Source organism: Syngnathus typhle, linkage group LG18 (genome assembly GCF_033458585.1).
Source record: "Syngnathus typhle isolate RoL2023-S1 ecotype Sweden linkage group LG18, RoL_Styp_1.0, whole genome shotgun sequence".
Taxonomy (NCBI): Eukaryota; Metazoa; Chordata; class Actinopteri; order Syngnathiformes; family Syngnathidae; genus Syngnathus; species Syngnathus typhle.
This window is the reverse complement of record NC_083755.1, coordinates 7,099,688-7,126,912: the sequence shown is the minus strand read 5'-3', so window position 1 is coordinate 7,126,912 and position 27,225 is coordinate 7,099,688. Positions and strand designations below refer to the sequence as shown.

General features: G+C 49.0%; 1 protein-coding gene across 1 annotated transcript in view; it reads left to right on the top strand.

Annotated features, from left to right (window-relative positions):
• The window catches only part of LOC133143225 (ankyrin repeat and fibronectin type-III domain-containing protein 1), a 46,619-nt gene that overhangs the window by 8,662 nt on the left and 10,732 nt on the right, over positions 1 to 27,225 (top strand). Inside the window, exons 4-7 of the mRNA XM_061265065.1 lie at positions 124 to 353; positions 20,212 to 20,252; positions 23,175 to 23,297; positions 26,918 to 27,137. Of these exons, the coding sequence (XP_061121049.1) occupies positions 124 to 353; positions 20,212 to 20,252; positions 23,175 to 23,297; positions 26,918 to 27,137 (614 nt within the window). The remainder of the gene's footprint in view (positions 1 to 123; positions 354 to 20,211; positions 20,253 to 23,174; positions 23,298 to 26,917; positions 27,138 to 27,225) is intronic.

The window sequence follows — 27,225 nt, the reverse complement described above, 5'->3', positions numbered from 1 at the left end:
TTAATCTTTCATGACAAAATGTTTTTGCCGCAAATCCAAAAGTGACGACATTGCAAAAAGCGGGGCCATTTCTCGCCGTGAATTATGCATGACTCTCCTTTTTTTTTTTTTTTTTTTACACAGGCGAACTGTGGCGCTTGGAGGATGACATGGAAGCTGAAGACGAGCCCGAGCGAGGGGAAGCCAGACCTCGCTCCCGCTCGCCCTTTTCTCACTTCCGGGCTCGCGCCGCTTACCTCCGTAAAAGCATCTCGGCCGACAACCACCTGGACATGAACTGCGACGACAGCTCGGGGGCTCCGGTGGAGGACAAGCCCGCCCGCGGCGGCAAGGCCAAGCTGAAACGCAAATTTGTGAGTTTCCTCTTCGATTTCGAAACCCATCTTGCGACAATAGCCCTAAAAATAATAATACGCGCAACATTTCGACTTCAAATGCACGATTGGCATTAAACATTGACGACTTTCAGTCACCCGATCAGGTAACCCAAGACCTCCATTAGCAGCGTGAGTTTTGTAATTGGCTCTCCGGTGTCACAGGTGGAATTGGACCCGAGCGTAGCTCCAAGTCGGTGCGGCGTCTTTATAAGCCACAAAATGTTTCCGTCTTCACATGCAAAGGATTACTAATACGGAGTTCATATCGGAGATTAATACTTGGCTTCACCGCGATTTAAAGACGGACCCCACGGCGGGAAAGAAATTGAAGGAGCTCATCAGCAGACGGGATTTTATTAGTTTGGTGCCATGGCGGCTGATCTCACGAGCTGCGGTTGTTTTGGGGTGAGACTTCATATCCTCTCTATTGTTCATTGCTTCCCCTTTTTTTTTTTTAAAGAAAAAAAAATCAATCTGTTGTGACCACAAGGGGAATATCTGTTGCCGTCCTTATGGCACTTTCCCCCTTCTTGAAAATGGAAACCAAAATACAGTTGAGGACAGCCGGCAGCCTTAAGCAGCGCTAATGTTGAAACGCACACTCGGCGAAATCAGCAATGAGGACTAATGCGGTGGCACGCAATTAAGTAGAAACGTAGAATTGTGTACTGGGGTGCGGTTAATTGGAAAATGGAGCGGATGAGAGGCGGTTAATTAGCCCCCCCCCCCTTCCCTTGAGCCGTGTGTGTGTCACACTTGCCAGTGTCGCACGCGTGTCACGGCTGTTGATTGAACGGATGTAAACACAGCAAAAAAAATAAAATAAAATAAAAAACCTCCGTCATGCTTGTTTTGCAGCCTCGCGCGCTGTGACGCCGCTTTTGCCGATGACTCATGCACTTTCGATATAAACCGCAACCAGAGGAGGCAATTTGAGATCTTGGGTCATCACTACAAGGCACAGCGAATCATTTGCTTTTATTGTGAGATAACAGAAAAAGGAGGCGTGTTTTTTACTTAATAATGTATAAACATCAGCGGCCCCCGATTGCCCCCCCTCGCTGACGTCAGCGCGACGTGGGCTGTCATTGTGAGAGCACACTTTTGATTGCATCCATTAATTCTGCCAGGCAAAACCGAATACACACTCAATAGGCACTCAGACGTCCTAAATAGAATGATGAACAATATTGGCTGGCATCCATGGGAGAATCGACTCCCAAATAAATTTGATGAGCTCAATTTAGTTATACCGCGCGGCAAAGCGCGTGAGAAAACGTTCGCCGATTATCGAGTTCGCAAATCCAACGTGGTGTCGTGCGGATTTTCAAATTTGCATTTAGCTTATCTTCATCCACTGCAAGGAAGATAGGCTTGACATCCTAGATTGAAAAAGAGAGAAAATAAATATATAATAATAATGTAAAAATTTGTAGTAAATTATATAAATATAAATTATTTGAGTAGTATTTATGACTTAAGTAGCACTATAGACAGAATATAGGAGGCATGAATAGCTTCAATGTTCTTAGTGGCCACACCGTGGCAGCATAATGCCATCAAAAAGGAGACCGTGTGAGTGCCTGTGTGTGTATGTGTGAAAAGTGTTACCTGAATGGTCTTTCTCCGGTGACTCATTCATCCTGAGGTGACTAACACGGCCCCCCCCATCGGAGCCAAAGTTTGTCCGCGGATGGCCGACCGACATTCAGTATCTGCCTGACTTTTACCGGAATGCACAGCAACGAGGAGGAAAAAAAAAAAAAAAAAAGCCGAGAGCATGCGAGGGAGAAGCCGCACTGTTGGCCACTTTGCGAGACTTAAAAACAAGGGGGGGGGGGGGGGGGAGAAAATGAAAGAAAAGTAGTGATTTTATTTTTCTGCGCTCAGCATTCGTCCCCTGCTGAGCTTTGGGTTTGACAGTCGGGGTTGTGAACTGGTGGCTCAGCAGGATTGCGCCCCGATTGCTTTGACTTATACGCTTCTGTGTATGCGGTAGGGCTGGACCGTTACGGAAAAAAAAATATTTAGGATTGATATCGAAAACGCCATTCACAAAGACGATTATCCATCGATTCAAAAACGACCGAAACGCAACTTGAATTGAGTCTCGAAAGAACTCAATTAGTACTTTGGGTTCAATTCCTCTCGTCTGAAATAGCGGCCCATAAAGAGTGAAACGTGTGCCCCAGCACGCTTTGTGGAACACGCGGCCTCTCGGCAGCTGTTGGTGGCTTTTGATGAAGGGGGCTCTCGGCAAGCCCTTTTCCAAACAGAGGCTATGCGAGGGCATTTGGCATGCCTACGAGCTCGCTGACTTAGACCCCGCGGAGCCACTTGAGCACACTCTGTCTCGTTTTAGAGGCTCGGTCTGTCGGCTGCAGAAGATACCTGTTTGAACTTCAGCACCCACTTCTGGATGAAGTATGGCCGAGGATCTATCTTAGAGGCTTAGGTGCGTTCACAAATTCGGTTTAGCCTCATGCTAGCAAACAATGTCAAATGTCATAGGCTGGCTGATGATTAGCATCCACGCGGTGGCGTTAACGTGACGTTGCCATATTCAAACGCATATATTCTTTATCCTCTGGAAAAAAAAGTGACTGCGGCTAATTGAGGCAATTATAGTAGTTGTGAAGCTCTTCTTTGTTTCCGTCTGGATTACACTGCCTCCTGGTGGCCAAGTTGCAGAAGCCCTTTTTCGCTCTCTCTGCACATTCTTTTCACGGCTACCGGTTTTGAAAACTCCGCAATCTTCGGACACCTTTGAGTCTGAAGAAGCGCGGTGAGATTGACGATGTGACCTATTCGGTTCCAACCAGTCTGTGTTTGCTTTGCCTTTCCAAAGATCTTCCATTTTGATTTCATAAGTGTTTGATTGCAATCACTCCGCCTTCCTCCCACTCATTTATTTTCTTTAGCGCCTGGCGTGTTTTCCCAAGTAAGCCAGTACAAAACAAACACTATTGATTTCTCCCCCCCCCCCCCTCCTTCTCTTCTTGCCCCCGCGCTCCCCTCCCCCAAATTCCTCCTCCACTATCAGCCACCATCGGCGTAACACGCATTTCCTTCTCTCTCCCCTCCGTTGACCTGACTCAATCTGCAGTTGTCCAGCAGATCCTCGCCTGTCGGGGTTATCCTCAAGTGGGCCCGAACCCGACTGGCTGGCGATGGAGCGGTTCTCAGGGTCCCGGGCCCTCAGGCACAAAAGGAGGGCCAAAAGCATTTCTTTGAGAGCAACAAATCTCCTGTCCCCTCGTCTCCCTTTTCCCGGGCCTCCCGTCCTCCGTCCCGGCTCGGCCTCCCCTCGGCCCCCCTCCAGACTCTCTGTCTGCGCTGACACTGCCTTTAATAAGAGGGCGGGGGGGGGGGGGGGGCTAGACTGTTTATTTGTGCGGTGCGAGGTTAAAAACTTCCCCCCTTAATTGACATTCCGGTAACACTTTCCAATAATGGGGCGAGCAATTTCCTTGAAATTGATGTGTGTCCACCACAAGTAAAAACAGCACTTGTAGCTTTCGCTCACCCATGGCTGACCTACACTTGTGCTGCCTTTCTCGGGCACGTCCGCATGCGAGTGCGTGTCGGCGTGAGAATTCCCGTGATTGGCGTTCCGCTGGCTTTAGTGTTTGGATGACGGATAGCGGCGCATCAAACACACAATGCCGCTCACTGTATTTGTCCCGTGATCAACTCAAGTGAGTCGTAGAATAAACTATGAAGTAATGCGCCTTTTATCCTTACCCCCCCCGCACCCTGCCCAAAGTAAATAAGTAAATAAATCCACACAAATATTTTCACGTTCATTCCTCCCCCCCCGCATGCTGTTGAGTGACAGCGGCACCACATAGAAAAGCTTCAACAAATCTTTTTTTTTTTTTTTGCTTTTCGCCGCCGCGCTCAGTCAGCGCCGGTGTGTGAGAAAGTACGCAAACACAAACATCTCCCGAGCCTGCAGACGGCATCCTTGGCCGACGGGATGACCGCCAAATAAGACTTGCGGTGCGATGACGCCGGGTGTTAAATGTGTGTGTGTGCGAAGGGGATGGCGTGACGCGACGTGTCAGTAGGTGCACGGGTGAGGGTGATAAATGCAGGTTTTTGAATTTACCTCCCCCCCAAAAAAAGCCTTTCTATGGCGTTCCCCATTCCGTGTTAGCATTGCGCTAGCAGACGTTAAATACTCGCCGTGTAATTCTATTTGTTTTTGTTAGCGCCTGGAAAAAAAAAGTCATTTTGAAAATTCAAACGTGCAGGAAACCCCGCGAACGCGTAAGCCCGACTGCGTGTGTGGCTGCCGGCAGACGCCGGCTGGTTCCCGGCCTTGTCATTCCGTCTCCCACGCCGCCCTCTGATGTGGTTGGAGGCTGCGGCTTTCACTTTGGAGCGCGGCAGCCACCGCGCGCACTCGCACTGTTCTCACATGTCTGTGTCAACACACATCGCGCGGCGGTATGCGCCGGCATTCTCAGAAACCAAGACGCGCTCGCCGGACCCGGATGGAAAGATGGAGCGCGGCCCGCCAAAGTGTCTGACTGGACGCCGAAGACTTAGGCGAGACGCCGTCGGTGGCGTTGGTGGGCTCCCACCATAAGCGCTTAGGTTAGCTGATATCAAAGACAGATGTTGGCTCGGCTCCCGCGGGTTTGCGTCTGGCGCGAGTGTGACTAATTGTAAGAGCGGGTGTGTTTTCCGCAACAAAGACATACTTTCGATCCGACATAATGACACAATTGAATTGGATTATGCAGATGGGCTGCCAAAACCCGGAGGTCCGCGCTCCACCGATTCCCATTCGGGTCGATCCAAGCATCGCTCAGCATCACCGGCGAACAATGGCGGCTGGCACGGCGAAAGACGTCGCCGTCCGTCTCCCTGGCACCTCCTGCGTTCCTCGTTTTTCAGCCCGGCCTGTCTCTTTAAGGTGCTGTTTGTTTATGCCGAGGCGCAGTTCAGTGAGACCTGTGCAGGCTCAGTGCGAGGCTCCTTTCATAGGGGCTCCATTTTGTTCTTAATAAAATGGCACTCAGTGGCCGGGGGACTGGCAGGCACCCAGCTCCCTGGGAAACCAAAGAATGCTCGCCTTCATTTAGCAACAAACAGCGACTGCCTGAAGAGGTTCGGCTCCTTCGCCCCTGTGTACAGTTGGAATGACCTGGATTCCTGCAGACTAATAATCATGTCGAATAATATATGGACTAGTAATATTCATGAATTTGCTTGGGCAACAGGTGGAATTCCGAAATGACGAAAGGATAAATGACAGCAAAGATTTTGTTGACTTTCAGATATTTTGGCTGATTCCCAACTGCTAGTTTACGACTTAAATCTGACCCATGTGACTCGAGTCCCCCGTCCGACGGGCTAACGGATTGACACTCGGCGCCCGGAACAGACGCGCACATTGTTTAGCATTGCTGCGCGCCCCCCCCTCCTTGTGTCCCGTCCGTCTCCGTGGCGACTGACTGCGGGGACGTCAGGCAATCAGACGGGAGATTTCCCAGCAGATTGCCGTGGTTGCGTCTGCGGCCTGCGCTCTTGGTTTGATCCCATTAAATTAGGCTGAAACAATTGGGCAGTGCCCGCGGCGTGCACGCAAGCCATTTCTTGATGTCTGCCGTCTTTTGTCGAAGCCACTTGTTTGCCTTTCAACATCCTTTATGCCGCTCTGCTTATCTCGGCCCCCCCGCCCCCTTTTCCTGATCTTCGGGAGACAACGGTTGTTTAGTTGTCAAGGGTCATACAGCGGCTTAAATAGAAAACAGCGGCGCAATCTGCTTGTGAATGTCCATCGTTACGCCGTCTGGGCCGGCCGGGGGTGGGCAGAACGTAGTCGCCCCATAGCTTTAAAAGAAAAAAAAAAAAAAGCCATGCTATCATTAGAAGTTGGCTATAAAAAATACTCCAAAAAAAAGAAAAAGAAAATCCTAAATATTTTGTTTTCTTCCGCCTTTGGAATTGCAGGCGTCTCCATGATGGATTGGGTGCCAAACAGTCCCCCCCCCCCCCCTACCTCCCCTCCCCTTGATGAGTTTTTACATAGCTCTGCTTTATTGCACATTTCCAAGCCTTTAAAGCAGCGCTAATGACCCAACAAACACATATGTACACATTGTGGACACTGGCTTGGCTACACACACCTGTCATTACTTAGACGCCATGGCATAGTGCGAAACACACACACCCACATGTGCCCTCATTAGATTGCTTTTCAAACCCGGCGCACGAGCGACCCGAATCAAACGCACTTTGGCATCAAAGAACACTCTTACCACACTCTCGCTCCCTTTCACTCTTATCTTCTTTTTTTTTTTCTCGGGGCTTTTATCGAAGATCAGACTATTTGGCAGATACCTGCGTTCATTAGAGCTTGGTAGTCACTCGATTAATCGTAATCTGATCACTTTTTCCACATGAGTTTTTTTTTTTTGAACACATTACAAGTCAAGACGAACTCAATCGATTGACAGATCGGCCGCCCAACTAAACAATAACAAAAACGTTGATACGTGACAGGTGGAGGAGCAAGAGGGAGCCAATCGGAATTTTCCCCTCCTCAAAAGCACATTCATGTCACAATTTAATGAGATACAACGGCAAATGAGTGAGCAAGCAGAATAGGAGCAAGATTCTTTTGGGCCCCGTCCCCTAATTGGCTGACTGACTGCAGAAAGACAACACTGTCTCTCTTTAATGTGGCTGGGGTGAAAGGTCACTGTATTGCATTTGTAAGGTCAGCGGTGGAGGTCGCGCTCAGCTCTGGGCCTTCCTGTTGTAGACAGCAAGGTCATGCCACCTACATAGAGCCCAATTATCCCTGCCAACTAATAACTGCTCGCCTCGTTCCACCGCACAGCGCGCATGCTGACACGCATACATGCCCACACACACACACACACACACACATTGCACAATGAATGTCTTTCCCAACGCTCGTTTGTATCCGGGGAGGAAAATAGCCATCAACCCCCATATCGTAAAATGTTGCAAATAATGAACGTCCCCTCTAAAATTGATACAAGTTAAATATATGTGGCTGCAATGTTCCTTGCAGAGGATAAAGAATATATGACTGGTGTTTTATTGTCTGTCTACATGAGTTGTTTCTCCATTTGTGTTCACATATCCATAAAACCCGCTAATCTTAGCAGAAAGCGGATCTAGCTCATTCTCGTTCTTTCCTGTGGAGTCTCCGCAGTCAATCCGTCTGCTCGCTTTATGTAACGAAGCAATCTCATTCCTTCTATTAAGTTTAAGATTACAATGACCTCGGTTAATTTCTTAGAACCTTTTTCTTGCTTCAAAGTCAGTCTTATCTTCAGGACTGGGTTTCTTCCAGAAGCGAAGGCTTAGCGTTATCTCGCCCGCAGCCCTTCATCGTACTCGAGCCACGGCGTGAGCGTCGCCGTGCAATTTCCACCCGCCGACTTAACAGGCTCCCATCAAAGCCTAATCGGACCCGTGCCAAAGCCACGAGTACACAACGCAAGAATCAAAGAGAGGAGACCAGAGAGAGGAGATATTTTAAGGTGGATCTCACCCTAGCTAATGCCCTCTTCACTAAGGTGGAATGGCACATAAGCTCCCATTAATACAGGAATGAGTTGAATTTAGCTCCGTCTGCCCCCCCCCCCCCCCTAGCTTTCCATGAAGTGCGCGCACAACACTTACGGCATGCCACACCCTCCCGACCCCCCCCCCCCTCTCTTTGCACTCCCCTTTGTTCTCTAACTATAGCCACAGCCGTGCCAAGGCCCGGAGACTTAAATATTCCACTATAAAACAAGCGGTAATGAACATGAAAAGCGCCGCGTGCTGCTAGTTGACCGCGCGGCTAAGCGCCAACAGCCGTGCACATTGCGTGCACTCGCAGCGATCGACAAGGCGCTCCAAAGTGTCTATTATCGTCTATTGTTCTTTTTTTTTTAACGTAAAGATTCGTCCCGAAAATAAAAGTTCTTCGTGACTTCCCCACCTTTGGCTATGTGTCAAGGCCACATTAAAAGCATATGTGCACTTTCTGCAACACAGGTGCACCCCCCCCCCCCCCTCGACTGCAGGTTCAAAAGCGTGGCGAGAGGTGTCGAGACCTGGGAATGGAAAATGATTGATCCGCTTTAAGTGTCCTATAAATCCAGCAGCTGATGGGGGTATAAATTGGGGGCGCGCGTGTCTATCCTACCTGGCAACCCATCAGGATATTTATGTCGATCCTGCCAGAAGACCTTGACAGACCCAACCACTGTTACATTCAGGTACCGTGGTTGCCTGGAGCTCCTTTAGGGGTCTCTTTGACCAGGGCAAGTCATCCCACTGAGATATGTACCCCCCCCCCCCACCCCCCTCCACTCCCCAGCTGTCATTGAGCTTCACATCCCTTATACAGCGCTCCACAATGGAGTGGCCAAAAGCCAGCGGATGCCACTGACAGAACCCGCACGTGCCTGCAAATGTGCAGAAGGAACCGTGTGGGACGTAGATGGGGGAGAGAGTGTGTGTGTGTGTGGTGGGGGGGGGGTCTTTCCCCTCAGACACAAGTTGCTCAGTTTTTTGGAAAGTCTCCGGCCCACCCAAGAGGAAGGAGTCGGAGGAGGTGGAGCTGGTGTTGCTGCTGCTGTTGGTGGGGGGCAAGTGAGCAGAGGCCTTGGGGGGGGGGGGGGGGGAACAAAGCCTTATTTCAAACTTGCCGAAAACAGGGGTCTTTATGCCGCGATGCCGCCCCCCCCCCCCCCCTATGTAGGGAGATGTTATCGCAAAGATGCAATATCCACCTCGGCATAGGCCTCCAGTGTTACGCTAAGTACCCCGGGGCGCTGACCTCACTAATGAAGTCTCCCTTGGCTGCCGTGGTTCACTACTGTACCCTCCTTTGTCTTGGTCTCGGGCCAGAAGATGCTCTTGCGTCTTCATATCTGAGCCGCTCATGGCAAGCTTTGAAGTCTCTGCTTGATTTACTGTCCGGCTGCCCCGTACAGTCCGTTATGACTTTGCGTTATCTCACCGTGGAAGCCTCCTCTTTCAAGCTTTGCTCTGACTTTTAGATGTGGCCTTGAGTTTAGTGCTCCTCGGGCAGGATCTGCATGTCAAACTTGCACAACCTTCTGCTTTGCCGCTAAGCCGGCAGCGTTCTCGGGGCGCGGAAGTCTCTCTCGAAATCCCGCCATGCCCTGCCCCGAGAGAGCCTAAGTGGAAAGTTTGCTTTTGCACCCGCCGGGTTCGAAGATGAAAGGTTGTTTTTTTTTTGGACTGGACGACACGGGTCGGTGAGGTGGGTAAAGGCGGAGTATTGGGCGGTTGGGGGCTTATATCTCTTCATCCCGTCTGGCGTGCTGTGGCTGGGCTTGACCCACATCAGCTGTTCACTTTTTTCCGGCTGCCAGTCGCCGTGCGGCCCAAAGATGGGCTGTCTGCGCGAGGATTACCTGGACCCGTGCCCTTTGGTTCCCCTTTGCTCTGAATACCCAAGCGGCCAAATGGCCTCACCTGAGCGCGGCGGGGGCGCGGATATAAAAAGATGAAAAGTTGTAGGGCTGAACTTGCGGTTTGCTTGAGGGTGAGCCGGGATTAGTCGGCGGCTGGTGGTTATTGATTCAATTTGGGATGCTTTTTTATCCGCGAGCCGCCTAAGGCCGGCGGACGCTCTGGGTTCCTGCGACGGGCCCCAATCCCCCGAAATATGCCTTTGGTGGTGGAGGAGATGCTCCGAATGCCTGCACCGCAGCAGCCGAGGCATCTGTCATGCGCGCGGAGGCCCGAGTCGGCAGCGGGATCAGCCGGGGCTCTGCGTGTTGGCTGCGGGTTTTAGCCGGTGCTGAGAGCTCGAGTAGAGAATGAGTCGGCATGCTTTTGGTATGCAAGTCCAATTTGCGCTGATGCCGGCTAGCCACGGCCGCACGGACGGCGATTGGGTTCTTCTGCCCGCCTTACCTCACCCGGTGTTTATTCTGAGGTCGTCATTGGCGGGAAGGCCGTCCCTTGGCGACGCCCGAGTCGAAATCACGCGTGGACAGATGGAGCCGCGCAAATAGCCGCGTTTGATGTCCCTCCCCGGGGGGGTCTCGTACGCACCGTCACCCTTCGAGATAGTGCTGACAGATGGACGGGGACCCAGCGGGGACCGGGACGCACAAATGTGAAACACAAGGAGGCAAGAGTGAGCAAGACGGATGGCTCCATGTATGAATCAACGTGGGAGGCGACAGATTATCATCCATCGTCTCCAGACGATATCGTTCATAAAATCAGGGCTTGATCCTTTTCCAGGTGGCCACTAGAGGCTGACAAACTGCTGAGAACAATCACAGCCAGTTTGAGTTCTTCTCCCTGGTCGAAAGGGAAAGATTTTCGGACTGTCCTCATTTGGGTCGGGGGGATGTTTTCACCAAATACCGTTTGCATTGCAGCGACGGTTATGCAATGTTGACCTACATTGGATCTTTCCATCGGAGCGCGGCCATCCGACTTTTGGTTCCCGGTTTTCGTATGCCACTCAAGTCCAAATGCCAAAGGTTTAGCTCAAGAATGCAACGTGAAGTTTCAGCGCACAGCTAAGACGTCAATGTTTCATTGTTTTCGATATTCTGGACGCAAGAAGGAATATTGTCTCTGCCTCCCTCCGCCCCACTAATGACCTCCAGTAGCTGCACACAGCCAGACGTGATCAGCGTCTCCCCTTTTTTTTTTTTTTTTTACACCATTTGGCTGTGGCCTGCTCTTTCTGTCTGCTTCTCAACTGCACCAGACCTGTCGTAAGCGGGACCTCCTCGCCGTACTCAATTAGACCCTTGTCTAGCCCATAAACATTCCCTATTTTGGAATTTATGAACCAGACACGAGCAAGTGACAGCGCTCGCATCCTATGTAATGGGGAGGGGCGGGGGCAGTTTCTTCACTTGTTCCAAACATCACGCAAATTTCCCGTAGCGTGGAAAAAATACGACAAGACACTTTTGGGGAAGCGCCCCTTTAATCCCACCAAAGGTCAACCTCGATGCCGATCCTCGGCTTCCTCCACTCACTCAAGCGATGATGCAAGAGCGCATTGACCCCCCCTTCCCCTCCCCTCCCTTCCCTGACTTCAGTCTTTCCTTTCTCAGCCCACTCCCAACCGACATGGCACCCATCGGGCAGGAGACCAGGCTCGGGATTCTGAGGTGGCGCCCAGACTGGGATTATTTACAAGAGCTGTAGCGCTGCACAGACTGTGCTGTGGTATTTCTTCTTCCAAATGCCTTGGAAGGGAAGGCATGTGATGGGGGAACACACAATCTCCAAGGCCCGTCACTCTCTCTCACTCAGTGCGCTTCCTCTCTCTCTCTCTCTCTTTGGCTCGCCGGCGTCAAGATTTACGGCGCTCGCGCGACTACCGCTCGGAGTCATTTACGATTTTAGGAGTATAAAAGCGTATGTCTTGCATTAAGACTTTGTTTCGGGAAGAAAGAGGGGGAGTGATGATCTAACGCAAAGCTCAATTTCGCTCGGTTGCAATTAATTCGGCCCTGTTATCACTTCCCTAAGACAAATCTCGGACTTGGCGCCGTTACCGTATTTTGTGAGATATTGGAGCCCGCCGCGAGGTGCCAAGGGGGGTGCACGAATGGGACCCGGCATTGATGCCGTGTCGGACATAGCCAGAATAGCCGGCAGTTCACGGATATCTGTGGACACGCAAACACTGTAAATCAGAGAGGCCAGGAGGTGGTAAAAGGGGGAATATGAATGAGAGGGGGGTGGGGGGCACTTTTGTTTTCTGTGAGGCGTCAGCTAAGGTCGTCGGCGAGATTGGGTGTCAGCGTCCGGATACTTTTGCCCGTAGTTGAAAGCAGATGATGTCTCCGTGCACCGTCATACTCTCTCCCAATATTTTTTATTTTTTTCTCCCTCTCATGTCAGCGAAAAATTCAAACGGCCTCCGACGATCAAATGTGTCGAGCGGCCAAAAAATGTGAATCTTTGTTCTCCGTGCCTGAAGTTAAAAACAAAAAAACTATATTTAATAGCTCATTACTCTAGCGTCGTTAAGTCAAATCCTTGGCTGCCTTTCCTGGAAAGAAAAATAAATAAATAAAATGAGGTCATGGATCTTAAAAAAGAAAAAAAAAAAAAGTCGTACGATCTTGCCCAATATTTAAACATAGATCACCGTTTTTTCGGCCGTATTTGAGTTAGCGTGTTCCATGTAGTTTACTGTTTTAATAATAAGCCCTTCTCCCGGACGAGGTAATATTGCGGGTCTCCATGGCAACCACAGCCAGCACGCATGAGCGAGGCTGGAGAACACGGCCGTCCGCAGCCAAGCCAGGCGGGCGGACAATTTTAACCTTGACATTTTTTGGAGAGATACTGTTACAATTTAGTCCAAGAGTTCCCATCACTTACCCAGCCATGAAACTCAATTTAGATGTTCATTCCAGTTTTGGATACCAACCCCCCCCCCAGCCCTCAGTTTTCACTATAGGCTCCAAATAAGCAGACGCACTTAAAACCCGGCGCTGGTTTCTGTCTCGTAGCGCGCTGAGATGACGAAGCAACGGCTCATTGCAAAGCCTTTTTGGAGAGACCCTCGAGTGAGGGAATAGCGCCGGCCCCCGAGACGCCTCGGAGCTGTCGGGATACACATTGGATGACCCACAAAAACGAGCCCCCGGCCGGCCGGCCGGCGCTGGCTGCCCCTCTGGCTTTACACAAATATACACACACAGCAGTGGAAAAGTGTGACTGGAGACGTTTAAGGAACATGTAGAGAGGATGATGGGAGAAATCAACGGTTAGAAGGCGGTTTGTAAATTCATTCATATCCCCCCCCTTCTCCTCCTCCCGCTATTACTCAGTCCCCAAGCCAAACCGCAGTGGGTGAATCAGTTATCCTTATAAACAGGCCACAGGCACACAATGGCGCCTCCGACGTTACATCCAAGGAGAGAGTGAACGAAGCAATTAAAAAAAAGTGCTTTTTTTAGCACCTCCAAACGCTTGCACGCTCGCTCACCAGATGACGTTCGTATTATCATTTGCTTTACGAGCGTTTTGCGGCCGGCGCTGATGCGTAATATTTGTCTTTTTTAAATGTGAGCTTCATGGCGGGAAGAAGAGACAACAAGAAGAACTGCAGGAGATGTAGGGAAGAGGATTAGCCCCGCCCCCCCTGCGTGAAAATCCAGATACGTCATATTATAAATAACGACGCTGCGGCTGGTTGTCTGGAGATCAACATTAAACGCTTAATCAAGCCATGGTTTGGCGCACTTTGCTTACACGAAGACTCCGCCCGCGTAGCAGACATGAAAGCTTTTTGTCCCGATCGGTAACGGCTTACAAGAACCGTCAGCTCTTGACATGTTAACAAACAGCTCACCGTGGACCTCGGCGGCGCATTCCTGCGGCGGCGCTCGTTTTGGCGCGGCTCGCTCTGGCGCGGCTCGCTCGGGGCCCCGCCGCGTGATCAAGCCTTGGTTTTTCCTTTCCTTGCCCCGCGTTCTGCTTCTGTTAGTAATTATAGCGCTGCCAACGTGCTTTGTAGTCCTAAGTGGGGTTAGGGGAGGTTAATACTGGAGATTTTTCAAATTGCCGTCACCGTGGAGTCATAACGTCGAGGCGTCTTTCAAACGAGTCAATCTCGGGGAGAAAAAAAAAGAATCGCATTCCGAATCCGTCCCGCTTTATTAGAGCTTCCAATAACATTATTAGTCGGCCAGTTCAAATTCCCACTACGCTAATTCCACTTATCCCGTTGGAGAAAATTGCTAATTGACGTTGCTCACGGACGCTCTCGTTTTTCGGAGAGCCGGGCCATGAAAGGCCGGCTGTGTTGCGCCTGATGCTGTGTGATGGAGCCTGTGGCGCTACGTATATTTAGGTGTCTGGTTTGGGACAGGAAGAGGGGCAAGCGTTGAGGTTATTTGATTGCTTCATTACGGTCATATATATGGTCATGTATTTATGTATACTTTGTTATGTATGTCATTACATGTACACTAGTGAGTGTTTGTTTGTTTGCGTGTGCATGCGTGTGTGTGTGTGTGTGTCTGTGCATACGCGTGTGTGTTCTATGTGTGTGTGTGTGTGTGAGCGAGTAAAGAGGGCTCAGTGTTTGGACCACCCTGCGAGCTGGGCTGAGTGACAGCATGGGCCTCAAGACACTCGCAGCGCGCACACACATCGAGGACACACACTCACACACGCGTGCGCACACGGCGAGGACTCACACATTTTCAAGCTCATTTTTCAACATGTCTTTTACTCTATTAATGTCTCATGACCAAATACATATCATGCTCCAAAGCAAACACGGCAGATTAAAATCGAATAAATCACCTCGGGATCGAGGACAGAAGACACACACTCACACATGCGCACACGCATTCCCAAGCAACGCCGTACCACCCAACGCGTATCAGCAACTTTCACCGTGACCTTGCCGCCCGCACACCTGATTTGAAGCCAGAGCGTCATTCCTAGGTGCTTTCAGAGACAATATTTTCCCCCCACAGCTATGAAATAAATGCGGCCATGACGTCGAGCCGAATGAATCGTTTGGCCTTTCGAATCGGTCGCGGCTCTCCCCGGTTGTCTAAACGACGGCCTGGTGCGTGGAATGAAAAAAAAAAATAGTCCGATCCTCGCCGCGGCGGTGATGTCATCTGCATTGAAATCGGATTTTATTCGATTCTCCTCAGCCCCTCCCCTCCCCTCTCCTCGCATTTCTCATTAGAGTCACTGTGAAGCCAGTGTATCATGTAGGTCACACTTAGACGCACTTGTTGACTTTTCTATACCCATGAGGACATTGTATAGACTTGCTATTTATTTTGTGGAAGCCTACGCAAATATTTCAACCTTGCCACATTTTATTAGAGGGGGGGGTTGAAAACCTGACCTTTTTGATTATGTTTGTTTTGTTTAGTGTGTGTCTGAGCGTGTGTTTTTTTTCCCCCCACTACTTATCTAAACCTATGGAAAGGCCACACAAGTACTTTTTGTCCGCCCATGCCAAGTCGAGTGGAGGATTGTAATGGAAGCTAATGAAAGTTGCAGCATAACATATTCGTCAGCGGCAGATGTTTGCACGGCTGCCATGCTTGTTTGGTGCTTATGTGCTTTTTCTTTTTTTTTTTTTTTTTATGGGGGGGGGGGATTTTCTAAAAATAATCATTGTGTAATTAAGCAGTAAACGGGGCACCTGCTTGCAATGACTTGTGACAGGCGGGATGTGTTCTCGCTGAATGAATCGGCTTGTGTGGGAAAAAAAAAAGTTTTTTTTCCGCCAAAGTCCAGACAATCGGATTTCAGATTGATCCATGTTTGACCCCTTCAATGTCGCCGCGGGCAGTTGCACTTGAAATCTGGAATAACACAAAACTTGGGAGCTTTGAGTGGAACTCATGGAGTGTGAAATGATACGCCAGTTGGATGGCTCCGTCTGGCTCGGAAAAGTCATAAAACATTCAAGAGTGTTGAAAAAAGCAAGCGGGCCAGACCAAACTGTCATTATTATCAATATCATCATTATCATTATAACCGGAGCCAGTGCTTATTTTTTAAACAAGCCAAAACAAAAAAAACCCTCTCAAATTAAAAATACATAAAAAAAACGAAGAAATACAAAAAAAACCTATGAAGAAAATAAAACAACGACATTGTCGTCACCCGGCGTTTAGTATCGACGTCTCGCTACATCGGCGCTGGGCTTAAGAGACTTTGCAGAGGCAGCGCTGAGCTGATCTCTCCCTGATTAAAAGCAGGGGCCACGGCTAATGTTTGGATGGGCCATTTAATACTAATGAGGGAAAATAAATAGCGCCGTGGCCGTCGGCGTGCAGAGATCTCGGCGTATTGGCGCACATCAGAGCAAAACACTGATTAAGAAGAGTGATGTCACCGCCCGGCGAGCCTTTAACTGCAACCACATGAGCTGTCTTGCCATGTTCTTTGCTAATAATAATAATAATATCATTCAATTTTCTAATTACTATAATGTGACCTCTTACTCGCTCATTAACTGAGGATCTTTTTTTTTTTAAAGTGACTCTCTAGGATTCAGACTTAAAATTCCCTCGTGAGAATTCTAGTCGACAGTTGACATTTAGTTTAACATTTTATATTTATTTATTTTATTTTTGTATTTTTTTATGTTCGATTGGTGTTTTATTTGCGTTTTTTTTGTCCCATGCCCTAAAATTGAAACTGACTTTCTGTGTGATTTTGGGTGCAAAGCTCACTTGATATGGATCACAACCTAACCCAAACTGCCACTTTCGGCACCGATTTGAGCCTTCCATCATTTCCTTTGTTGCGATTCCAAGAACTTGGCTGCGGATGATAGCTGGCACCGCCAGCCCGTCTTAACGGATTCCAAACACGCAACCCCCCCCCCTCCCTCTTTTCCTTTCACGTCGTGACTTTTTTACGATTACAAGTTGCCTTCGGCTTGGGCTGGCGTTGAGTTATCTCTCAATCCGTGTCTCTTCCAAGATCTAATGGGCAATTATCAGCCGCCGAGACATTAATGGGTGTCCCGTTTCGCAGAGTCCCCTGTTATTTATATCAACAAGTGTTGGAAACGTGGCAGACTCGTGCTAACCGCCGGCTTGAATCTCTTCGAAGGAATCCCACGCCCATTGTAAGCCTGACCGCGAGCGTATAAATCTGGCGTCGTAACTTTTCTACGTCCAGCGTAAATGCCCAAAGTGTATAGCGACGGCCCGGCGAATACGCACACGCGTGGCGGCCACCCCGCTACAACGCCACATAAACAGACGGGCCCCCACACCACAGGCACATACATAGCGTATGCGGAACCCCCCCCCCCTTCCCCCAGGCCCACCACCAACATCAACAGCCACAGACTCGGTGACATCATGGCTTGGATGACAGCACGTCTTCCAGAGCCATTAGTGTGATTGTAGGTGGCTCCGCCGCGGTGATTTATAGCTGACTATGCATCTCTCGCCGCTCTGTGGATTTATGGAACGTGTTTCGGGGTCTGGTAGACGGAGCAACCTGTCAGCCGACACAAACTTAAGATCCGAACAATCGACGTGTCATTTCCCATGTTCGACCGTGACGCTGCCGACGTTTTTAAAGCGTCGCTATTAATGTTAATAACCGGGCTGAAAAATGGATGAAGTGAAGTCAAAAGAAAGAAGTCAGTGTCTCACCTCCTCGCCGTCTTCGGGGTTTGTTTGAATTGTGCGTTTACGGCGCGTACTACGCTTTGCGTTCCATAAAACATAAATTCTTTGACCTCTCCGCCTTATGAAAGCCTTGCGTAAACTCTCAAACACCTTGTTGTTATTTTTGGACTATTTTAGCTCAGCAGTGACTTTTTTTTTCTCAGACACTTTATTCATCCCAAAGGAGACGTTAAGGCCGAGTAGAAGCCGACACGATAAAGCCGTGGATGCCCGAAAAGTATTTCGGGGGGTTCGGATCAGCGAAATGTTGCCGACAGCCGCTTTTTGTCACTTTTTCCAGTTCCATTGTCTCTTTGAACTCACGTCTGTTTTTCTTTGCATCTTCTTTCCAAACCACGCTGTTGATCAAAGCGAAGTTTGCATCAAGAAATGTAAAAAAAAAAAAAAAAAAAACGGTGTCTCTTCTGCGTCGTGTTTCACAGCAGCGCCCGCCGGCGTGTTTGACATTTCCGCCAACTATGACTAATGATCCCCCGGCGCTCACTCAACGGACAATAAGGTGGCTCCGTTTTTCTTTCCTTTTTCCGCATATGCGCGCCCACCACGAGAACGCGTGACTCATCCAGCACGCCGACCGTCAAACGTACAGATATAGAAAACGTACGCGAGCAAAGCAAAAAAAGGTCACCATTGGGTAATTGATCCCGAATTGATCCGGGCGTGACGTCAGAAACTCGTCCGATTGGGTTTCAATGTCATGGTCATTATAAGCCACTTGAAAGGCAAATTTATCGTATTGATCTATCGATTGCGCAACACCTACGTGTTTGTGTGGTTAATCCAGTTGAATGCTGCAGGTTAAAAATAAAGAGCGCATCCCGGAATCTTCACAACTTCTTCATCCCACCGGAACACCACACCCTCCCACCTACCTCCATCCTTTTCCTCCAGCAACTGTATCTATAATGAGCATGTCCTCCAACCCTCCTTCCCTCAGCACCACCTATTCTCTCACTCCGCTCCCCATCCTCTCACTCATGTCCTCCCCCTGTTTTCACTCTGTGCAGAATTGGTAGAAGCTTATCGCCTAGCAACCACAATTAAAGTACAACAAGTCAGTGGCGGTTGCAGCCGCCATTGAAGCGAGCTTTTCCCCCCCTCCCCAAAAAAATACCGCTCGGAAGAAGGAAATGCGACCGGTCGGCTCAGGGCTGAAGAGGGTGAGCAGGTGAACGGCAATTAGAGGTGGCAACGGAACCGCGTCGAGAGCGCTTTTAGAAGAGGGAGGGGGGCTGAAAGGCGAGGAGACTCAACAGGTACGTACGTTAATAACGGAGGCAGCGTGAAGGTATTCAGTCAACGGTTTCCTAGTGAGCGCTTAAGGATTTTATTTGCGGCGGAGGGAGGCAGAATTTGCATAAGCAGCTCATACTTTGCATGCATTTGGCTGCCAGGCAGCACTCGCATTTCACAATGACAATTGTGTTTTGCTTCCTGCTCACGTGAAACCAAATTGGCACTTTGAATTGATGTAACTGAGCTTTGGGGTTAAGGGGAGGCTAATTGAGGATTGTGTCATCACTAATTGAGATGCCCTAATAAGGTAAGTGACTACTATGCATAGTAATCTCGATATCCGGTGTATTCAATTGAATTGTTCCTTAATATTTTTATTTTTTCAGCATCTTCTTCGAGGATTTTCAATGTTTGAATTGGCTCAATCATAGATGCGGTACTTGCTAAGTGGTTGTGTTTCGGCACATGCCACGGGTACAAATCACCATGTTATGATTGAATTGTCATGTTCTCATCGTATTGATTTTTAGACAGTGATGTTCAGTGTTCTGCATAAAAAAAAATTACAAAAAATCTTTCAAATGAAGGACAAGTACCTCCACAATGCTTTGCACAAGTCACGTGTCACAAGAATTTGAAGCCACTTAGCAGTCCAAATGCTATTGTGCTAATCTCATGCATGGACGCATTTGAAACAATGCTGAATGTATTGGAATTTTACGTTTTGTTTAAAATGTTTGCTCGTCTGAGAAAATACCTTAGTAACCGTAACTAAGCACGGGACTTAGTTGATGGAGCCGAGACTCGAGTGACACAATTCGAGTGGAAATGTTGCAAAATCGATTTGTCTTTCTCCTTCGTTACATCACTTCCTGCTTAAATGAAGGTTGCACTGCTCCGTCTTTCAGCGACGGGACTTGTCATGGATCACAGCACTGTGGCATGATGAAAATCCCAAGCAGTGAAGGAATTTTGCTCCAAAAGTGGCTTTAGCCTCAGGCCACTTGTGTGTGTCAACGTGTAGGTGTGTGTGTGTGTGTGTCTGCCTCAGCGTGTGTCCCATCTGAGACCTATAAAGCTCCACAAGATGGTGACAGCAGGGGGAAAATATGCTTTTTTTCCACAGAGGTGTGTGTTTGTGTTACTATGTGCTAGCAAGCCGTCCCTATGATTTTGAAACATCTTCAGCGCAAAATAAGCTTGGGAGAAAAAAAAAAAATTGGAGACAGCTTCATTAGCCGTGTAATTGCTTCTTACATTTTAGCACCATAATAAAAGTCCAGAGTGTCGGGGGAGACGTCATGAATTTTCACGAGTCGGAACGTGGACGATTCGCTATTCAGCAATTTGAGAGAAGACGAGGCAAAATCTTCCGGTTCTAACGTTTATTTTGTTCTTCTTTTCAGAGTCTGGGCTCGGTGGATCGCAAGGAGAATCATCACAAGAAGTGAGTCCCGTTCATTCGTGGTATCGTCATTGTATCGGCAAATGGAATCGATTTTTTTTATTTTATTTTTCATTGTGGGTTAATCGGCGGTAACATGGCTAGAAAATGACGCAAACTCAGCAGGACTGAGGCCTCTGCTGTTGGCTGACTATCTGAGGACGATGTTATGACATCCATAATATTTAATCATAAACCTAGCCATGTTCCTAGCCGTAGTTTTGCAGTGCGTAGAGAAAGATAAATGAGGTGCAACCAAAGTTCTTTGGAGCTCACATGAAATGCAAAACACGTAGTAACACAGTCTGCTGGCTCGGCTCTGATTGGAATCTTGACGCCGTCCTCAATTGTGGCTGGACGGGGCTAGCGCGGGGGTGCCCCGCGTGTTTCTCTTTTCAAGGCCGCAATCATAATACCGGATCCAGAGAGACTCGCGTCAAATTCCACCAAGACCTCAAAATGTTGCAAATTGCGACAAGAGGTTCGTAAACTCTAAACACGAAACGGGAGTGAAAGTTTTTATGAGCAGAGGCCCAGCTGGAGATGTTTGTGGTCGTCCCGCCATCCGATTGGCTGTCGTTACAATGTGACGGCACGAGTGCCTGCTTCTTGGAAATATTGTTAGTTGATCTTGGATGCTGAGTATTCATTGTTGCCGATATTATAGACTTGTTCGGCAGGGGGTTCTCACCGCTGTAATAACTGTTATGACTCTCCGCCATTTTCCCTCCAAATTACATCCAGGTTATTATCTGGAGCCACCTAAGCATAGCCGAGTGGAACGCTAAGTTTTTTCTCCCCTTCTCCAACTCTCTGAACTACCGTTTCTGAGCATTTGTTGTGTTTATCAGCTTTATTATCGCCGGATGAATTTACGCGCAGATCGGCCATTTTGTTTTGGACGGCGTATGGAAAACAAGGCTTTCTTTGAGTCCTGGCGTTCATAGCCTCTTTTATGATTGGACCACTGAAAGACTTTTTTGTTGGTCTAATGAAACGTATCGAGGCTCACGTTGCTGAATTGAACTTTGTTTTCGTACGTGCGTGCGAGCGTGCGCGCGCGCGCTCGCCGCTCTCATTTGCGTTTAACAGTTCTACCGATGGGCGCCTCCATTCTTTTTTGGCCCGTTCCAGACATATTGGCAATAAAGCTTTTGTTATTCCTCCTTTCCAAACGTGTTGTTTTAGGTCCGCAGCCACTGGCCATAATTGCTGAAACGAGGTCAGCTATTTGTCTGCCTTGATAATTTATAATGGTGTCCCCTGATAATATGAATCAACTCAACATTGGTATTTTTTTTCTCAAATGCCGCACATTCTCAAGGAAACTGGCTTAGTGGGTTTAAACCTTGGTCAAAGTCCTTTGTGTGGCAGGAGAGGAAGCTCAGCTTTAATTGCTGCCTTTGCAAAAGAACACAGAGGCCGAGAAGTGGATGGATGACCTTGGAAGCGGTCTCCAATGTCTGTTGAGAATTTTGCTTTTCAGATACTTGAGAAAAGCAACTATCTAGCTGAATCATGCATGTTTTCAACGGATCACTCCTTCCAACACTTTAAACAATCGGGCTCATTTTCAATTTGCCACCAAGTACTGGACCGGTGCTTTCTCCTCCTCCAAGGCGATTGCATCATTAGCTTGCTGTCAGGACGTTGGCCCGGGACAGCTGCTTGGACCGGTGCCAGGTCCGAGAAGCCCCCCACCCCCCCCACCTGCTTCACATGTTCCCTCAAAGGGATTCCCCCGCACCCTCGTTTATGTCCGCTGCATATTCTGCCGCCGTTGAAGTCATCGTCCGATTGTCATGTGCTTGATCCGCAACGTTTGAAGTCTTCCCAGCGCTCTTAACGCAAGCGTTGGTCGGCGGCCAAACGCGGAGCCGACTGTAAGCCAAGACGAGTATTAACGATAACCATCGACGAGACGAACTAATCGCTCTTCTTTTTAATTTGTGTTTTTTTAAACCACTGTTGATGTCAAGGGGCATTAGCGTGGATGGCAGTAGCTGGCATTGGAAAAGCCAGCGGCACTAATTGAATTTAGAAAAAACCCTTGAAGGAGGAGTCCAGACTTAATACCACCAATTAGGGGTTCTTTTGCCATCTGATGAAAATCCCACACCTCGTTTATGTGAGTCATGCTGGAAAATATGCCTCCTTGTCTTTGAGGTCGACCAAGTCTTTGGAGACGTTGGCACAGGGTCAATCGAGGGGGAGGGGGGTCTGTGGGAGTGGGAAAGGAAGCAGTGAGTTCTGGAGGGGTTGTTCAAACAGATAAGCCCGCCTATGAGGTCATTTCAATGAGAAAGCTGCCCTTTGCAATTTCTTCATCCACAAACAGGTGCCAGTGTGAAGTATATTCCCAGAAGGATCGAGTTTAAAATCTTGGACGGGGGAGAAAAGAAAAAAAAAAAAAAGCACATCAAGAGCTCTTTGGCATTCTTTATCCTCGATTTACAGTAGTTGTGAAACTCTTCTTTGTTCGTGTCGATGTATTATACTGTCCCCTGATGGCCAAGACGGAACATTTGTTTACTTTACCCGTATTACTTTCTGCTCAAAGTCAAACTGGAACATTGGCAAAAATCTCGAGTAGATTAACATGTATTTGTGAACACCCCCCCCTCCCTCGTATAAATGATTCGGAAAATACAAGCCACAGTCTCCAACTCTCCCTGCAACCTCATGTGTCCTCCGGGAGCTTTGGCTTTGTTGCAGTATTTCGTAACTTTAGCGGAAATATATTTCAAAAAGACAATAATATTTCACATTGATTGAATAATTTGCCGTTCCAATGTGTTTTAGTACTTTACACCAATTTGTGGTGAGGAGTTATCAATAATGAACTTTTATTGCTTTGTTTTCTTGTTTGTAATTGACTGGGAAGAAGTAGAAAATGACTTTTTTTTCTTCTTCTTCTTTTACAAGGTCGGAGTCTGGGATCTCCAAGTTCACCCATCGTCTCTCCCTCAAAGAACGTCCGGCCAAAACTGAGAAGAGCGCGTCGGAACGAGCCCATTCCTACAGGCGACGCTCTCTCAGCGTGGATTGGTAAGACAAAAGTCACGTAAGGACCCGCTGTCGGGTCTTAGGAGGTCTTTGGTTTGTCCACCTTACGGGACTCGCTGTGTGGTCTCGGGGTTCATGTCGGGAATCTATGTGTGGTCCGTGGCGATGTTAAGTGTACGTGCGTTCGAGTGTACATGCGGTGTGAGGTCCTCGTGGTTTTCTTTTTTTGGATTGCGATTTAACGAGAGTTTTTTTTTTTTTTTTGGTGACATCATAAATAAGGGACGATTGAGCGATCAGCACTTAAATGCTTAGTCATGTTGCGAGAAAGACTGAAATGTTTATTATCTATAAAACGGACCGACCTCGGCAGTAAAGCGGGCTCAAGCGCTTGACGATATATTTAGTGGCTCGTTGACGTTTCCGCCTGTGGCCATTGAGGGAATGTCAAGGCTGTCATAAAAAATAACGGCAAAGTTATTGTCAGTGATAGAATAAGGAAGACGGCTTTATGGATGCAGAGAAGCTGGGAATGTATTTTGCGTGATAGTCACGGTGATATAAATCTTCAACAGAGCATTTGACCACTTCAGCACCACAGACAGTTGCAAGATTGCAAACGTGAACGAAGCGCCCCACCCGACCGCCACCCTTCATCACTCTCCCAGATAAACAGCCGTGGGACTTTAAACATGGCGCCCGTCCGGCGTGTGACTGAGAGAACGGGCCAACTGGCGGCTTGGGTCGGCGGCCAAGGGTCACCTCCGCCCCTTTTCTCGTCCGCCGCTGGCTGGGTGGCATATGGCGGCCCAGGCGGGGGACCCCTTTGGAGTGATACATACGCTCACACTGAGAGACACACAAGGCCTGGAGCCACCCAGGCTGGGCCTTCAATCGCCCGTGGGAGACGCGGTGTCACCGAGCCTCTGCCGTTTGTGTACTCGCGACATGCCCCGCCCCCCCCTTTTCGCATCAGCGCTGAGCCACGGCCGCATCCCCGTGGCGACTCCGCTGTCTCTGCTCATCAAAATTAAGAGATTTACCTCTGCTTGCACACACACGCATGGAGCCAACAGGTGGCAAGCCTTGCTCAGCACAGCAGGCCCACCTCAAAGGTTAAACATACAACTGACCGCCCTCTGCTACTCTCCCCCCGAGCCGGGGAAAAAAAAAAAAAATTGAGCGAGAGAGCGAGGACAAGATAAAAAGAGCGATAGGAAAAAGAGGCGCAAAGAGATAAACATCGCGACGCGGCCTTTGGCCCGGCCTTCGCTCTCGCCCGTCTTTCGCAGTTTGTTCCGGCTCTCCAATTATGCACACGGCTCACACTTCAAAGCGAGTCATGTATGAGTTAATACCTACAAGGTTGCGTTACCCTTTTAATAACCGTGACCGGCAACAGATGCGCCGCTCGGGCCAAAACGGCGGGAAAAGTTTTACCGCTCTGGATTCTTAGTTGATTTAAAAACAAACAAAAAAAAGGCCTGCGTATCTGTGATTTCGTTTTAAATGTCTCCGGTCAGGTACGTGACCTCCGGGTCACATGTGGGGAAGTCGTCCGCACGTAAAGACACCTTCGGGGGATGAAGTGAAACGCAACGCTGAAACCCAAACACGCACCTGATACATCGCTCCATAAAACGGCGTCCGTATAAATGCGACCCAAGACGTTAGAGTCGTTCTGATTGTCTTGGCTGGCCGGCGCATTAAGTGAAACTTCACATGCTGTTGCTTAAGTGTGTGTGTGTGTGTGTGTCGCACACATGCCTGCGTTTTTAATTTCCAGCAACAAAAAAAGAAAGTTTGCTGTGTTGCCATGCCGACGGAGCGAACGAGATGCCGTAGGTCACCGTGTTAGCTTGGCCTCACGTCGCTTAGAAGCTGATAAGAGCCAAACAGAGCGGACGCCTAAATGAATCGAGTAATGAAGGCCTCCATCCCACCGTGCTCTTGCTCTCTCTCTCTCTCTCTCTCTCTCGTTCTCGCTCTCTTTCTCTGTGTGTGTATTTGTGTGTGTGTGTGTGTGTGTGTGTGTGTGTGTGTGTGTGTGTGCGCGCTCTGTGTCCAGAAGCCTGCCTGCTTCCAGTCTGTCTGGTGCCAAGACTCGGATTTCAGAATTTCCTTCTACAAGCCACATTTAGAGCGGCCAGCGTACTCTCTCAGCATGTGTGTGTGTGTGTGTGTTTTGCAACGATGTCCTCTCACTGTCTCCCCCCTCGCCCCCCCCCCCCCCCCCCCCCGCCAGCCTGTTTTCAGTTGACTCCGTCCTTCCAGTGCAACGCGTTGCCTTTCGGGCTCGCTCGTTTGGACTAATCTTTATTTGTAATCTTTCCATTCTTCACTGGGAATGAAAATAAGTGCAGCGCACTCGGGCGGTGGAAAGTCGGAGCCACGGATAATTTTAGCAAACACCATCATGTAATTCAATCAGAAAAATGAGGAGTAAGCCATTACTAATGTATATATAAACATTTAAGCAACGTTCAAGCCACCCTCACGAGACCTTCGCCAAACACTTGGGGGAAAAACATCAACATTTTTAATAGCATTGAGAAAAATTAAAAATTCCACCATGTCAAAGCATGATTGATGGAAACTGCAGCGAAAAAGCAAGGCTTGACGAGCACTGTTTTGATTTTGAAAAACTTGTCGTCAGAGAGTGATGGGGCACCGTCCCGCCGACCCAAAAAAAAAAAAAGTCATCTGTTCCATCTCAGGCAAATAACAATAAGCCCGGGGCCGGATTCCGACCGGCTTTCTCTTTGAAATGGGATACCGGCACACGCGTTACAAATATATCTCGTTTTATCTTCCGGGCCAGGCCCATGGAAAAATTATTCCAAATACCTGCCACGCTTTATCTGGAACACCGGAATAGGTTCGGCTCGGCTCGGCCGGGAACACGAGGATGTCTAAAATAAGGCGTCTATTACTGGAGGGAGTGGAGATGGATGGGACAGAGCGGGAAGGGATGGCGGGGAGGGGAGGGGAGGGGGGGTATTTTAGGTGTATCGGCCCCCGTGAAAACGGACCTGTTGCAAAGGCTCGGGCCGCTGTCAGCTGTCGTACACATCCAGAGCGGGAATATAAATGATCAAAAAAAAAAAATCCCTAAATAATTTTGTCCTACGGATTTGCTTACATTTTGAATCGGCGCTCTTTCTGCTATGTTTAAAAGATGCGCGACACGTCGTACTTACACACACTATTACAATCACCGGAACAGATTAATTGAATGCCGATGAAGATGTGAAACGCGAGACGCTTGCTCAGGGGTGGGAGGGGGAGATGAATGAGAGCCGGCCGGCCGGCAAGGAGAGGAAGCTGTTGAAAGTTCCCACTTGAGGGCTTCATTTATCTCCCCACCCCGCCGCCGCCGCCGCCGCCTCCCGCTGGGGACGGCGGGACCTATCGCGTAGTGTGTCACTGTCGCCTGGAGGCTCCTGCTGACATTTCCTTCAGCAGCTGAGTGCGTGCCGACACCACTGAGCAGACGTTTGTCGACGGCATAGCCGCCATCGCCGCCGCCGAGACACGAGAAGATGCTTATCTGTTTGAAACGCACGAGAGGTGACACTGAAGTGGCTGTCAGCTCAAATATGAATCACAAAATAAAAGTACTTTTCATTCATCCTCAAATACTTAATTCTTGGTCCTCGCAGGGCTGATTCAAGCGAGATGACGCAGCCCATGAGGGGGGACCAGGCCCACCAGCCGACCCCGGCCCGCAAGTCAGCCAGCTTGTCGTCGCCAAGCGCGGCTCGCCGCCTCTACCGCAACTTGTCTGGAAAGTTCCGCGTGAGCACCAACCCCTCTGCCTTGGAAGACAGCGCGCCGTCGGGACGGGGAGGAGACAAGGAGAGGCTGCGCAAAACCGCCATCGTAAGTCGAAAAATAATCACCGCAACCTTGTTGTCTAAAAATAGACTGGTAAGAAGGTACTAACATGACACGCCGGCGACTTTTGCAG